Source organism: Centropristis striata, chromosome 12 (genome assembly GCF_030273125.1).
Source record: "Centropristis striata isolate RG_2023a ecotype Rhode Island chromosome 12, C.striata_1.0, whole genome shotgun sequence".
Lineage (NCBI taxonomy): Eukaryota > Metazoa > Chordata > Actinopteri > Perciformes > Serranidae > Centropristis > Centropristis striata.
This window is the reverse complement of record NC_081528.1, coordinates 20,279,814-20,296,573: the sequence shown is the minus strand read 5'-3', so window position 1 is coordinate 20,296,573 and position 16,760 is coordinate 20,279,814. Positions and strand designations below refer to the sequence as shown.

Below are 16,760 nucleotides of genomic sequence, written 5' to 3'. Positions count from 1 at the left end.
CACACACACACACACACACATGTAAACACACCCACATTGCTCCATAGTGAAAATCTACTGCAGAGTTTCTGAGGGGAGAATTTTTTCTCTATTAGTTTTCACTTGCTTCTCAGGATTCAGACCCAAATGCTTTTCCTGTGTGTGTGTGTGTGTGTGTGTGTGTGTGTGCGCAGGCGCGCAATTGTGTCGTATTATTGATTTCCGTCCTGAGGCCATCTGTCATGTGAACTCTGACCTGTTGCCTCAGGTTTTGACCCTGACACCTGAACCATTGCTAACAGATTTTCACCAGCCACACACACATAAACACACACTAAGTCACAGACACAAAAACACAAAGACACACACACTCACAATTAAATGGATAGATTAATTGAATGTCTGTAGTTAATTTCGATAATGCAAGCTTTGATTTTCTTTCTCTGCTCCCTTCCTCTCCCTCTTTCTGTCCAGCCTCTGCTCCTAAGCTCCGGCTGACGCGTGGCCAGTCTCTGGTGGAAGGGGACAAGCTGTACTTGAAGTGTGAGGCGTCGGGGAATCCCAGCCCTTCCTTTCGCTGGTACAAAGATGGACATGAGCTTCAGAAAGGCAGAGACCTCAAAATAAAGACCAACAAGTGAGTTTGTCACACTGGATATTTTTCTTCATATTCACGCTAAGAACTTTGAAAATGCCCCAAATCCAGACAGATGACTGCTTCCTTAAGCACATGCTGTACATACTGTAATGGCTCCTTGCATGCAGCTCTGTTTTGGTGACCCTGGGCAACTTCACACTGCACCCACACTATGTCTATTAGTAGAAAATTGGTCTTTTACTGACTGTCCTTTTCTGTTTATATCTATGATGAACACAGACACAGTGAAAGAGCACAAACATTTATAGGGATAGTTTAGATTTATGGAGTGGGGTTGTATGAGGTACTTATCCATAGCCAGTTTATTACCTAAAGTAGATGGTGGTATAATATATATATATATATATATATATATATATATATATTGCTGTCAAACGTCTTTCGAGGGGGAACAGAAGCTGCTATCTATGCTCTTTTTTTAAAACCACCAGCCTCCAGTGACAAAAACAGTAATTTTATCTCGCAGTCACTGGTGACCCCCTGCCTTGATCGTTTAGTTTGTTTGTGTTATTGTGTGATTTTGGTGAATCTGAACTAATCTGAACCTTTAAAACACCAAAGTCACACAATAACGCAAACAAACTAGACCAGCAACTCCAGTGTTCTGTGAGGTAAAATGACTGCTTTTGTCAAAAGAGCCTGATGGCTTTAAACAGAGCATAGACGGATAGAACAGCTTAAGTTCCCTGTTAGAAAGGGCTGTCTGACAGCAAGTTAAAGCAGTGAAAATATTCTAAATATACCAATAAAGCAGGTGTGCCCACAATAATCATAATACTTTGCAGACCAAGACAATCACACAGAATCCCTTTGAGGAGGTGGTCCCGTCTAGTTCCAAACAAGCTCTGGAGCAGTTTGTTTGTGGTGGAATTGTGATCCGACCTTTATTCTGACCCAAATACCACATGCACTCTGCAAGTTCAAGCAAAACAGCTCCTGTTCCAGGGTGTGCTTTGCATTCTGGGATGCGGCAGAGCATGCAAACTGTAGCAGCTGGTGTAATGGTAGCAGCAGGTAGCTGGAGAACTGCAAAGCAATGTTTCTCTCACAGAAATATGCTCTAGTCAAATGAACAGGAACTTGAATTTACTTTACTACTCCTGCTTAGGACACATGTGACCAATAAGTGGAGTGAATGTTCTCACACGGTTTGTAGTGATGCATGTTGGTTCGCTTGGATTTTTCTGTGAGAAAAGCCACCAAAACCAAGGGGAAAAAGTTCCAAGTTTACAAGCTCATCAACTGACCATCGGACCAGAGTAAACAAACAAAAAATACAAAGTGAAGTTCGGTGGAGGAGGCGGAGGACTACGTCCTGGTAGTCGAATCAGGTTTGTTTCCCTGACTGAACATCAACAGTAGCAAGACTCGACTGCCAGGGAGAAGATTTCATTCTGACTTCTTACAACTGAAGCCTCATGTTAGCTTTAGCTGGACGGTACAAGGCTTTTTTTTTACTATACATGGACTACATCTTTTGTCCCCATATCTTACAGCATCCTTAGAAAAGGAGTGCTTTGAGGTCACTGAGGAGAGGAGGAATGAGTACAGTGACCCACAACTCTTTTAATATACAGTACACTCTGTATGTGCATTGAGTGTCGTATTAAGATACATTTGGAAAAATCAAAACCTATCCGTTTATGTGCCTAGTGAAATATTGCTGATACTGTTCAGATCATATCAACACGTCTTCCCAAGCAGTATTATCAGGCAGTGTCCTACTTTTGTTGCATTGGTTACATCAGACAAACACACATTATTTACCCGGTAGAGTTACAGATCAGTCTTTCTCCTGCTCAATTTTTATTAATTTTTATTAATAATTTAAGCCACTAAAAAGCTTGTTTTAAGTTTTATATTCCTTTTTGAAGGAACTTTAGAGAATGTAATAAACCCTTATTTTGCACATATTTACACACACACTTCTGCAAGACATTATTTACTGTTGTATAGCAATATTAAGCTTGTTGTTTATTTTATGCTCTGATTGAGTGCTTGTCTTGCTTTTTTTCAGTTATCATCTACTTTTTACTTGTAATCAGCTCCTGTAATCCTGTAAAGATTAGGCGAAGCCCGTCTGGTTTGAACTTTATAAATGTCCAAATTGCTTTTATGGCCAATCACTATGAACATTTGTATAGAATGATATTACTTGTCTGGGCTGGGAACGAGAACTAAATGTTTCATTCAGTCACAGATGGGTATGCTGCTTTTTTTAAACAACAATAACTGATATGTCTTTATGTCTGCTCTGTATCACTCTCTCTTTCGCTCCTCTGTCTGTGTCTCTCGCTCCCCTTCACTGAAGAAAAAACTCAAAGGTGCAGATCAGTCGTGTCCGTGTGGAAGACTCTGGCAACTACACCTGTGTGGCTGAAAACTCACTAGGACAAGAAAACGTCACAAGTATAATCAGCGTGCAGATCTGTGAGCAACGACACATCTATCTGTCTCTGTCTGTCTATCATCATTTCACGTTGAAACTTAATAATCATCAAGATAACTTTTAACTATTAAGGCCCTTTTTATATGCTTTGATCTTCAAGCCTCTGTTCCTGAATGTATTTTTTTTCATTTGGAATTTCTTTCATCTGTCTTTCTGAAAACCTAAAACTTGATACTGTGGTTTTCTGTCCATTTCTGAAGATCAATGGGTATCTGTCCTGGATAGTAAACTCTCATCACCCTGTATTTAAAAAAAAACTATGAGAGCCATTATTCTGTTAGCATGCAGCAACCTTACCTTTGCACAAAGATTTCTTTTTTTTTCAGAATAAAAGGGTTAGTATTCGGGGTGTAACATGCACAGAAGTTTAATTCAGGTTTAGGAGTCACAGTTCGACGTGAGTTCAGGACAAGGGGAAAACCCCAATTGAATAAGAACGTGTTTGTAAAGGCAAAAATCTTCTTGTTGGGGACTGAGGTAATATTTTGCCCACTGGCAACTTTGGTAAACTATTTTTATTATAAAAATTAGGATAATTTCAAACTCTTATGTATTGCACTGAATGAACACTGAACAAAAGCACTTTCCCAAAAGGCAACAGGACACAACAGGCTATAAAACTGAAAATATTCTCTTATACTATGAATTTGAAAACCCAAAAATACATAAAATGATAGAAATGAAAATGTGGGTGTTAGCATGTTGTCCCATTCACATCCCCAACAACAGTGGAGCAGCACAGACAAAACCCCTTATCTTCAACCCAACTCTGTCTCTCTGGTGTTCCAGCAACTCATTTGTGCTCACCATAGTGTGGCTTACTCGCTCTGCTCGCCACCTCACATGTTGCTAACGTCGTTTGGCTTAAAGTTTGGGGTCAGAACTTGTGCTTTGGTTCCACATTTCTTTCATTAAGCTACATACTGTGTATTCTGCATGCACCGGACCAGGACAGTTCAGCACAAATACACAAACAGTTACAGCCCTGACTGTTTTTATTATAAAATCTATTTAATATTAAAGATCTGATCATGTAATCACAATGTAAATTCACTGACTGTGATCAAATTGTGCTTTGTCATGTGTTATTTAAAAGGCTGTGAAAATAGGGGGATACAAAACAGAAATGGCATTACGCAGAACAATAGATTTTAGGCACTTTTCCATTAGGGTAAAAAAAGGCTGCTGGGAAAGTTTCAGGCCACGCCCTCTCAAATGTCCGCTCACTCTGCGTGTCTATATTACAAAAAAAGGCCCTTAGAGGGATTTACAAACTCCGGAGGTGACGTATGGTTTTCCAATCGTCACGTAATCCCTTAGCGACAGTTTCAACCACGCCAAACGTAAACAATAGGAAGGAAACGCAGAGATGGGAGGAGCAGAGCTGTCTGTTTCTTGTCGCTGCTCCATCTTCTTCTTCTTCAGGGATGGGCAACTTAAATGCTGGAGGGGTCCACAGTTTTCATCGACACTACCACAGGGCCACATATAGGACCGTGCACTTAACCAGATATGATAAAACTGCAATTAAATATGTTTACAGTGCAGTAACTTAACATATTTCATGCTCAAATGCATATATAACAGTATAAATAGGAATACAAAAGGTTTGAAGCATATAAAAAGCTATGATTTATTTTTTTTCAGTGCAAACCAACATTAATTGCAGGAAGCAATTTTGTGCATTTTTACACTGCACTGCAAGATTTCATGCTCAAATGCATGTAGTTGTACTGAGGGCCACTTCAAGTGAGGGTGTGGGCTGTATGAGGCCCCCGGGCCTCCTGTTGCCCATCCCTGTTCTAGATAATAAAGTTGTTGTTGTGACTACCCCACTTTGCTGGCTTTTAAGAATGGCGCGTGTAGTGGCGTCGAGTACTGCGTCACATCCCGCTTAGAGCTCTATCCAATAAGCAACCAAGCTTTTTTCAGGGGGGAAAAATGGCCGGTCAAACGGCCGCTAGTGACGGCTCATATTCAAATTGGGGGCGTTTTGGTGAGGGAGACCCCTCATTCCGGGTATTCGACTATAGTGGAAACACACCTTAAGTTTCTGTTAAATACACCCAAACGCTTTCAAGATTCAAGTTTGAAAGGAAGAAGACAGATGTGTGTTGTGGATGGGGAGCAGGTGTATCTGACTGAACCTGCCTCTCTCCACTCACAAAACCAGCAGCTGTGAGCTGGAGAGCTGCAGCGAGCACAGGAAAGTGACTGATGCCTGCCCAAAAAGTAGATAGATTGGTTACACTAAGCTCTATGAAATTCACTAAAGAGGTCTGAAAGGTATGTGGCATAGTGTGATATGGTATTTAATACTATGGCTGTCATAAAATATGTGCACAGTGTGATTTTAGCAAACAGGTGACAGCATTTTTTGTTTCATGTCCAACTGTCCTCCTTGTAGTGGCCACCACCACCCCGTCTCCAGGTGGGAGTCATGCGAGGCGCTGCAATGACACGGAGAAAGCCTACTGCGTCAACGGAGGGGACTGTTACTTCTTTCATGGTCTTAACCAGCTGACCTGCAAGTAAGTTGGTTTCTCAGTCGGCCCCCGTCCCCTCAGTCATCACAGTGTAGTCGCTCCCCTGTCTCTCCTCCCTCCCTCTCTCTCTCTCTGTCTCTGTGTCTCTGGTCTGGGACCCTGTGTTGCTGATCACTGCACTACGTTGTCTTCTGTTCCCTGGTTGTACTGAACCCTCCCCACATACATGCACCTGCAGCACACCTTGCCACTCACTATGCACTGTGTATGAGACATGTTATTTACAGTTTGTAACAGAAGAAAATTGTTTTTTTGTAAAGAACAAATGGGTTGAAAAAGAATTTTGTTTGCAAATTTTGTTTGCATGCATTGAAGCTGGTTGTTTTGCTCTTAGCGGATGACTTAAGTTTACAGTGAGTGAAGTTTGCTTGAAGAAAATACTTCACAGAAAGTTGTGAGATTTTTTTTAAGAAGAATTGTTCAATTAATGGAAAAGAATGACAAGTTAAACTGTTGTTCTGTTTTCATTTCAAATAATATTTGTTATTATTAATTTGATTTTTCTTTTAATAATAAGCAATAATGCACAAGAGGTCGTTGTTTACATTGATTTTAGAACAGCTACGGGTTGTTCTTAGGCATAATGTGGCTCATGTTGTCATCATGTTACAGTTACATTATGACCATATAAGTATATACCATCAACAACTACAACCCCAATTTTAAAAAGAGTATGGACACTGTGTAAAATATAAATGAAAACAGAATGCATAAAATTGCAAATGAGTGTATATATTTATGAAAACGATTTGCAAAACATTCAGTTTTACAGTGTTTTTCAACATCTGTTTCCCAACTTCTTTGGAATCAGATCGCTTACTTTAGTAAAAGTACTAATACCACACTGTGAAATTACTCCACTACAAGTAAAAGTCCTGCATTCAAAACTTACTGAGGTAAAAGTACAAAAGTATCAGCATCAAAATGTATGTATCAAAAGTAAAATTACTCATTATGCAGAATGGAACCACTCGGATATTTAGTCTAAATATATTATTAAATTATTTGTCATGATGTATTTATGTAAGCTGGTTTTTTTTGTAAGGGTAGGGCTTCTTTTAACTATATATATTGTTAGGAGTTTAATTTATAAAAATGTCTAATCATTTAAAATTGATCAGGTTTTGTTATGTTATATTTTGACCTGAAAAGTAACTAAAGCTGTCAGCTAAATGTAGTGGAGTAAAAAGTATGATATTTGCCTCAAAATGTAGTGGAGTAGAAGTATAAAGTTATATGAAATGGATATACTCAAGTAAAGTACAAGTACCTCAAAAATGTCCTAGGTACAGTACTTGACTAGATGTACTTAGTTACCTTCCACCAATGCTTGCCAGTGACAATTTTTGTCACAGTGTTACCGATTTCTCACTGACTAACCAAACTACACTGTAAAAGAAAGAAAATCACCGGCATATGACAACACAGCCAGGGAACTGTGAGCATAATGGGTTAAAAATAAAAACATGCAAGCTAGCTTAAGTTAAAGTTAACTTACCATCCTTGGTGTAGTTTGTCAGCTTTGGATTGAGATAAAGGACGGTGGATCGGGTGCCAGCAGTGACAAATATTTCTCCAACAAAACAACAGAACGCAGCGGGTTCCCTGCCTGCTCAGACATTCATTTAATACCTGTCGTTTCCCTGTGTTTATTTCACCACCATCTTTGTGGTTTTTGTGCATTCATTGATAGGCAGGGTATAGTGACCATTCTTGTTCTCTGTCTTTGAATGAGCAAAACAAACAACTGTAAATTTCTTGACTAATTTATGTGTTCAGACAGGAATAAAAAATATTCAGCCCAATCTATTTTAGATTACAGCAAACCTGATGCTGTGGGGCCACTTGTTAGCCATAAGCTAGTAGAACCTAATGGGAGCGTGTCTATGTTCCCCTGGTCCTTTTTCCCCGCTTTTCCCAAAAAGGGTCCTATATTCCCCGGTCTGTTACTTTTTCCACCATTACTGCCAAATTCCATGGCAAATAGGCCTAACCCTAACCCTAACCCTATGTAAAAAGCCCAAAAATGAACTACAAAGCAACCAGAAAGTAGCTGCTGTGCAAATTTAAGTTTTGGGCTGCTTGAGCCAAGGTGGGCCATGCGACGGTCGGCCTGCTGGCCATGCTGAGAGTCTACCGTAAAGATTGATAGATTGTGGGGAACATAGGACCCTTTTTCTGGAAAAGAGTCCTATGGCCCCCGGTATGTATTGCTACAGGGGAACATTGGACCCTTTTTCTGGCATAGGACCCTTTTTCTGGAAAAGGGTCCTATGGCCCCCGGTATGTATTGCTACAGGGGAACATAGGACCCTTTTTGGGAAAAACAGAAACATATTACCTGGGGGAACATACCTAATAGAAACTGTTAGCATCAACCTGATGCCTGCATATGTACAGGGTGATTTCAGTGTGCAAATGTCTTCATGTTATAGTCAATAATATATATGTATTTAGATATATTGTTATGTTCGTCTATCAGACAGTACTGCAGACATTTGTCTCCTTTGTCTATGCTAGGTTAGCAAGCAGGTAACTTGTGTAGCATGGCAGTATATTCTACTTTTGCTGACCCTGCCGCAAAATAAAAAAGTTTCATCAGAGCACAGTGTTGCTCAGAGGAACTTCACAGGCATGAAAAGTTAAAAAGGACATCCCGCTGACGTAGAGTATTAGCTGCTGGCTCTGTCGTCGGTCATTCTGTTGGCATGTAACCACGAAAGCTGAGGGCACCTAGAAAAGCAAAGAGGACAGAGCCACAGAGAGAGACTTCATACCTGAGAAATACAGAGTGATTTAGACTGTCCTGAATTGTCATTATTCCACTGTCAGTGATGCACAATTAAGTTTCAGTTCACCTACATTCGATGAAATCATTCATTTTGACTCACTACCATCTGTCATTTGCCACTGTTAGCAGCCATGCTAGTTACTAGCAATAATTACAGTATTGCTAAATTCTCACAGCTAACTGCAAATATTGATTTTACTTTTAAGCTGGGGTAGACTGTTGTTAAAGTAATTATTAACCTTTCAGGGTATTATAATTCAAGTGGTCTGAGAGAAGACAAGGGGAGACTTTGGCCAAGCAGATGTGTCCCTCCAGCAGTGATGGAAGAAGTATTCAGATCTCTTACTTCAGTAAAAGTACTAATACCACACTGTGAAATCACTCCAATACAAGTAAAAGTCCTGCATTCAAAACTTACTGAAGTAAAAGTACAAAAGTATCAGCATCAAAATGTACTTAAAGTATCAAAAGTAAAAGTACTCTTTATGTAGAATGGACCCACTCAGATATATAGACTAAATATATTATATATTTGTTGTGATGTATTTATATAAGCAGTGTTTTAATTTTACAAAAGGTAGGGCTTCTTTTAACGATATATACTGTTATGAGGTTTGATTTAAAAAAATGTATAATTTTTGTCTAAATTTTATTGTGTTTTTCATATTAATCTCGACCTGAAAAGTAAATAAAGCTGTTAGCTAAATGTAGTGGAGTAAAAAGTACAATATTCACCTAAAAATGTAGTGAAGTAGAAGTATAAGGTTACATAAAATGGAAATACTACTATACTAATTGCATTTAAGTACAGTACTTGAGTAAATGTACTTAGTTACATTACACCACTGCTTTCCAGATGGCAAAATCCTGATTCAGTTGTGGAAAATCTTGCAGGAAGGGCGTCCCGGTGGCACACCTAGTAGAGGCGTACCATAGAGGCCTTGTCCTCACAAGCAGTCGGCCTGGGTTCGAATCTGACTTGGAGCCCTTTCCTGCATCTCTTCCCCTCTGTCTCTCTCTCTCACATTGCCAATTTTTTTGAAAAATAAGAAAAAGTTGCTATTCCAATATCAGTAGTCTGACAATAAAGGTGCCAATATCAGCAAAACATTTCATAGATGGAAGGAAAATCTTGTCCATAATTTGATTATAGACAGTTAAAAGTAATGGTGTAACCAATTCTCTCCTGGATTATCAACTTTTGATGAAAAAACAGTTGTAAAGTTGACAGTGTGCAGGGGATCGACGCGATGTCAACTAAATAAGTCCTTGTCAAGGTGAGACTGTGTGAAACTGAATCCTCAACCATCTGACTGAATGTTTACTGAAAAATGACTGCAACAGTGGCACAGCTTCATCTTCTTTTATGAAGGCACAATCAGAAAGTAAATATGATACTTGCATATTTAATGCTTTGTCCATCTGTTTTGAAGTATCCCTCTGGTACTGCGGAGCACTTGACTACAGCACTGTGATTTTAAAGTTCCTTCTTCGTCAACATTCTCGCAACTATCACAACATATCAAAGTCAAAATGTCATAATTATCTAGCTATCTACTTTTTGGTAGGAAGCTTTTTTTTACTGAGTAACTGACACTTCATCCCAGCAATTTCCACTTTCTTGTTGTTTGTTTTTCAGCTTCTACTTTGTGACAAGAAATCCTGTAATTGCTATGTTGTTTGGCAGCTGACACTCACATTTTGGATTACAAGAGCGCGCACGCACACACACACACACACACACACACACACACGTGAACACATCAAGTAGATAGAGAGCAGCCTGTGTTATTTTTGTCGGATTTTTTAAAACTGTGAACATGTTTAACAGGTGCTTGTCTTCTATCTTGAGACAATGCGAGTAATATATATGTAGCTCAATCAGGTCAAGCTGCTTGACAAACTGATGGTCAAATTCATGGCAAGCTGGATCTGAAATGTAATAGTAATGCCACAGCTATTTCTGTACTAAAGCAGACCAGTACTGCTCTAGTATCTAGTCCTTCTTCTTCTGTTTATTTCAAATAAACTGTGAATATGCAATGCATCACTTCCTGTGAGTGGGAGGATTTTTCCCAGGAAAGAGCTACCAGACTTGTAGGTGTTTAGAACAGCAAGTTCAAAAATTTCCATGAACTGGATATTAGATGAATCACTGCAGTGTTATATCAACTTATTACTGCTATTTGCTGCTTACCATTACAGCAAATCTAATAAAACAATGTGTATGTTAGCAACATGGTGTAACCCCGGCTATAATGTAGAGGCTAGAGTTTGTTACATCTTACAGTAGAGTAGTAGAGGTGAAACTGGTATCATATTAGCAGTTATCTGCTAACACTGCTCTTCTTTGCTACACATTAATGGCACAGCATGCAAGCAGCTCTAAGCTCAGATATTTGCCCATCACAGACTTATCAGTATCTGTTGGTACTAGCTTATGTGTTTTACAATATGACTTCTTTTTTTTTAATTTTTACAATATATATAATGCAGAAAGTGATGCTTGTGGTGATTTAGCTTTTTATTTTTTATGTACTCAGCAATTGACTGATACTGAACATACAGTAATTATTTATTTAGCTGTCAATTTAATTTTTATTTACTATTTTTTTTCTCAGTGTTAATTTCTAGAATTGGTTAACAATGCACACATTGTATGTATAATGAATAATAATGTTAAACATTGTAAAAAATAAAAAAAGGGTTTTCAAAATCATATTGGTGCAAAATTCACCAGAATGGCCCATAATATATATTTGCAAAAGATAATTTGTTTCCCTCTAGAATCAGTGTCTGTATCACTCTCAAAAACCCATTATTGCTCGCTGTGATACAAACTGTGTTTGCGACCAAAGCTAAGAAAAAAGTCTTTGTTTTCCACCTTGTGGAATGCATATTTTCTAAACTGTAGGTTGTGATATTTCAGTTCAAACTTGCCATACATACAGGGTCACTTTGTACATGTGTAACAAACACTTCCCCTGGTGGCGTGGATAACAGATGGCATGTATAGTCCTGTATGACCAAGAGCTTTGTTGTTATGCTTCCTGACAATTGGATGTATCTGCTAGAAATCCATCCTTAGATCCTTTAGTGGCTGCTCCAGATCTACACTCTTTGTTTCTTCATTTCCATTTCTCTCTCTCTCTCTCGCTTTCTCTCTCTCTCTCTCTCTCTCTCTCTCTCTCTCTCTCTTTCTCTCTCAATATATATATATATATATATATATATATATATATATATATATATATATATATATATATATATATATCTTGCTTTCCCTCTTCTCTCTCTCCCCTCTGCCTTTCTCTCTATCTCTCATCTGATATACCTTCCGGTCATTGCTGAAGGATAAATCAGGATTTTTTTCATGGTGCTGACAAGCAGAAAACTTTGTTCGAGGGTGCATATAGACATCACGAGTTGCGTATATAGCAGTTTAGGAGTACAAAATGGGCAGGATTGTACAACATTTTTGTGCATGATTTTGCTACATGCAAACACACTGCATATTTCAAGACGCTACTGCAGGCTAGCAAGGTAGCAGCAAGCAGTTTCCGGAGAGTTACTGTAGCTTCTCAGCTTTGTCATCCTTTGTTGGCCTGTCGGTTTGGGCCAGTGGATAACAGGATGTAAATAAGACTGCTGTCTGTAGACTGTCTGCTCGGCTTGTTCGCTTCAGAGATATGTAGACCCCCACTCTCTCACACACACACACACACTCACACGATGACACTCACGGTTCTGCACAACAGCTGCAAATCAGTGGCAGTGCACTGCATGGCACTGGCAGGCAGCAAAAATATTTAATATCCCTGAAATTTGAGGTGGTATTTGCAAGCTCTTTTGTGCCAACCATGGAGACGTATAATCTCCTCTTCCCCGAAGGGGAAAATAATGCTGTACTGCAAAATGGAGTCTGTAGGTTAAAGTGGAGGACAGCACATACAGAAAGGCACCCTGGCTAAAAAAGTGTGGAGGTTAAAGTGGAGATCAGTACATACAAACATGCCCGCTGGCGAGCTGATGGCAGTGAAAGCTTGGTGTGTTTAAATGTTCCTTAGCTCTCCGTGTAGAGTTGCAGATAGCTCCGAACTTTGTTCCTAAACCTGTAAACATTAGCCCATGCTATAGGTTGAAAATGCCAAATTCCCCATTTGAATCAATAAAGTTAATTGAATTGAATCTAATCTACAAATGCCATGAGTTCAGGCTATTATTGATGCTAGAACATAATGTCCATGGCTGTCTGTGTTTTTTTCCCTCTTAAATTTGATGAGCCTTTGTATGATGAATATAACAAAATGAATCACAGGCTTTGCCTTTCCTTTGGAACAAAAGGTGCGCTGGCTTTTCTTCCCCTCTGTGCTCGTTCTCAGGGCTGTAAGAACAGTACAGTCGGGGGGAAAGGGGGAAGGCAAGCATGGAAAGATAAAGAAAGGGTATAGAGAAGAGGGGAAATGAGAGGCAGAGAATGAGAGAGAAGGGGCGAAGGAGAAAAGAAATTATATACAGTAAAAGCTCTGCCGGCATAGGGCTGCCTCTGCTCCGAGTGTCTCCCACCTCTCTCTCTCTCTCTGCTCTATTTATAACTCTATGGGAAATTGCTGAGTGGGCTCTTCCGAGGGTTTTTGCTGTAATTGATTCAAAATGCAAGTTGTCTCTTTAGTGGTGAGAAAGAGGGGAAAAGGATCCCCAGTCAGTTATACGGACAGTATATGCACGGGGGTAGACCGAGGTCCTTGCCTTTTAAACTGGATAAATTTGTTGACCTGATATTAAATCACTGCAATAAATACAATATGGCTATTACAGCCAGAGAGCTTCTGTTATCCTATAATGACTGTAATGGGGCCACACCCATGATATCATAACAGTGTGGTTCATCAACTGCTGTGATTCATCTACAGTATAATGTGCACTGCAGTTGGATCAGATTGTCTATAACATGCCTATTTTTCATTCGACTGCAGTAAAAGCTGATCTACTATCACTTAAAGCAATAAAGAGATTAAATCAATTATGCCTGGCTGGGTGAAAGCCATGACACTCATTATTACACATAATTCAAGACATTTCAGAATCTGAAGCACTCTCTCTTTCAAAGAGATGTTTTATTTTCTCAAGGACATCAATTGAAATAAGATCCTTTTTCGTAAAAAATGATAAGAATTAATAGGAAGACAACGGCAGTGTCAATACTGAGCATCAAAAGTACCAAGAATAACAATATTTTGGACTCTGTATATGTATCAATTTTCTAGTGACTGTGAAGCAGTGAGGAGCCGACTTGTTAGTTTCAGTGTTGTGAGTTTGATGGCTGTTGCCTGAATATGAATCATATTCAGCCCGTGGTATCGCTGACAGCTCGCCACCCATCCAGAAACAAAACACCACATTCTGCAGCTGCATGTAAACTGTTGCTGTTATTTATGCCCAAGAAATACCAAAACCTATTCCAGCCATTTTCATGCTCACACACTGTGGAGGGCTCTCTCTCTCTCTCTCTCTCTCTCTCTCTCTCTCTCTCTCTCTCTCTCTCTCTCTCTCTTCTCTCGCTCTCTCTCTGTGCATGCATACGTGCATGTGTCACTCTTATACTTCTATTCTTGTGAAAACCAGTTAAATTTTCACCACCATTTTTGCATTTGTCGGAACGTCACTTTGACAAGTCCTTAGTTAGCTTAGCTTAGGTCGCAGGGTTCATTTGGAGATGCTTTTTTTTTTTTTTTTTCATCACCATGAGGTTGTAATGTGTTACCGGTGTTGTTTTTTCTCTTGCAGCTGCACTCTCCTAAACCACTGCATGTCCATGATTTAACAGAGCACACTGCTTTGATTTCCTGCTGGGTGTCTGTAACCAAAGTTTCAGCTTCATTAAACCTTGCCCTCAAAATACAGTGACTTCTACAAGGCAACCACAGATATAACTCTACACTGCATTGTAGTGTTGTCACGATACTAAAATTTTCAACTCGATACCGATACTCAGGAAAATATTTGATACTCGATACCATTTTCGATACCACCAGGATAAAAACAAAGACCCCAAAATTTAACAGAAATGTTTTTATTAACAAGAAAAATGCAACATGAAAAATTAACAGAACCACAGGTTAAATATTTTTAATAAAAAACAGTTGTGCAAAAAGAAACTGCAACCATGATAACAAGCTTCAGATACTCGATACTTTTGAAAATGAGTATCGTATCCGGATACAACGTTTTAGTCTCGATACTTTTTTGAGTATCAATACTTTTGAAAACCCTACTTCATTGTACTGATGACGTAATAAGCATTTAGCAGGGAATATACTGAAGGCCAGTGATACAGTATGTTTGTTTACATATTCCTTATGCCATCCACATTTTGCTCCATTTTGTATGTTAATATGATCATTCACATTATTCATATCAAGTGATTTAACCCATAAGAACCCAGACCTATTTATCCTTGAAGGAAAATTATGGGGGGGTATACCACAGTCCAAGTGGACCACAAAGCACATATTTCTGATGTTTTTTTTTTAAATTCTACACCTAAATGTTAAAGATCTGTGATGTAATATACATGTCACATTGGGTGTTTATGGAATTTATTTTTATGATATTTCTTATTTTAATATAAAAAAAACTTGACACCTTTTCTGCTTACAGATACACAAATTTGTCTTTTTCTAAAATTGTGACATTAATAGTGCTGTTTAACAACAAATTATTTTTCAGATTTATTTTAAAGTAACAAAATAATAATAAATCAATAATAAAAATAAACAACAAACCCTAATAGGGTCAAATGCAATAAAGGACAGCCTATTAACGGATTAGAATTGTTAAATGGGTTTAAACAAAAAAATCGTAACAAAAAATAAGCTTTTTGAAATTAGCTACTTTTTTTAGATTTCTGTTTCCAGTCACAGTCACATTTTGTAGAAGTCACTCAAGTGTTTGTTACACCCATGTCACCGTGGGTTCTTATGGGTTAAAGCTGCATCAAGGCAGCACAGATCAATATTTTTTATAGTTACAGAGAATCAAATGACTGTTTGTAATGTGAAAGGTAATACTTTGTCCCCTATATGGGAGAATCAGATCATGTTTTCCAGCTCTGCTCTGACTGGTCCAGTCTGAGAGTAGATCTACTCCGAATCCTGCATATCACAAACACCTGAGTGATGAATGTTTTTATGACTCTTCTGCTTTGTGATGGTTATGTGTCTGATGAAGATCTCTGTCAAATGGAAACTGCTGGCAGCTATCAGTACAGTGTGCAGGTTTTGTCCGATATTTGCCTTCAGTTTGTTGAAGTTTTTTGAACGTGCAAACTTTACACTGTTGTTGCTGCATGTAGTGACGACCCCACAGAAAATGATTGCCTGACTACAGTTTTCCTCAGTTCTACAGAATCTTATTTTTTCTTTAAATGCACAAAAGTCGCATGGCAAGTCATCAAAGTTGTATTTTAGTCATGTTTATTGAGGTTTATTCTCGTTTTGTCATTTCATTCTAATGAAATAGCTGCTAATGTAGCAGCTGTATGGGTAGTCAGTGGCATAAATTGAAAAGATATGCTGTGTGGTATACAAAACTCTGTATTAGTGTGACTGAGCATAATTCTTTGACATTTTCAGATTTATAATTACTCTCTGATGTATCTTCTAGTATTTTCCTGGAAATTTGAGCAAATTGAGGGTTTTAAAAGTTGTATGATGGCATTGACAGGTGACCAAATGAAATGCACCGAAATTACAGATTTCTCTTGGTTTGAACATTAACTAAACAAAATATATAACACATGTCTAGGCTTTTTTTTTTAGACATTTCAAGGCAGAAATGTTACATATTATAGATTTAAGCTTAATGTTTGGGATTCGTGGCCCAAAACTTCATTCACTCTCACAGCTCTCATCAGCCTTATTTCCAACAGAAGCAGGCCGATGTTTTCAGACGAGGTTAGAGAAGAAGAAAGTGGAGCATTTAGCAGCTGAAGGGGCAGATATTTTTCTCATGAGTTGGTGGAGATCAGGCCTTGCTTAATATATCCTGGCTGACATGTTAGCCAATGAAAATGATGTTGTCACTGTAATGGTCATTCACTCAACTCAGATTGTTTAGTTAATCTGGGGTTAAAAATATGCATGTTTTAAGGAAAATTGTGAATGATGTGGAGAAATAGCCGCTCATTTATGTGCAACAAAACATCTTGTCCTTACAGAGTTTACAGACATATCTTCTTCTGTGTCTAAAAGTCTTCCTTTGTTTTTCTGTTTCATGGTGATTTTGGTCGGGTTTAAGAAACGGATGCAGAGAACGAGAGTCCATAATAAGGCATTT

The 16,760-nt window shown here is 38.6% G+C and overlaps 1 protein-coding gene across 1 annotated transcript in view; it reads left to right on the top strand.

The window, feature by feature from the left end:
- Positions 1-16,760, top strand: part of nrg2b (neuregulin 2b) — a 71,414-nt gene that overhangs the window by 30,350 nt on the left and 24,304 nt on the right. The window contains exons 2-4 of the mRNA XM_059346396.1: positions 454-616; positions 2,949-3,067; positions 5,494-5,617. Coding sequence (XP_059202379.1) covers positions 454-616; positions 2,949-3,067; positions 5,494-5,617 — 406 coding nt within the window. The remainder of the gene's footprint in view (positions 1-453; positions 617-2,948; positions 3,068-5,493; positions 5,618-16,760) is intronic.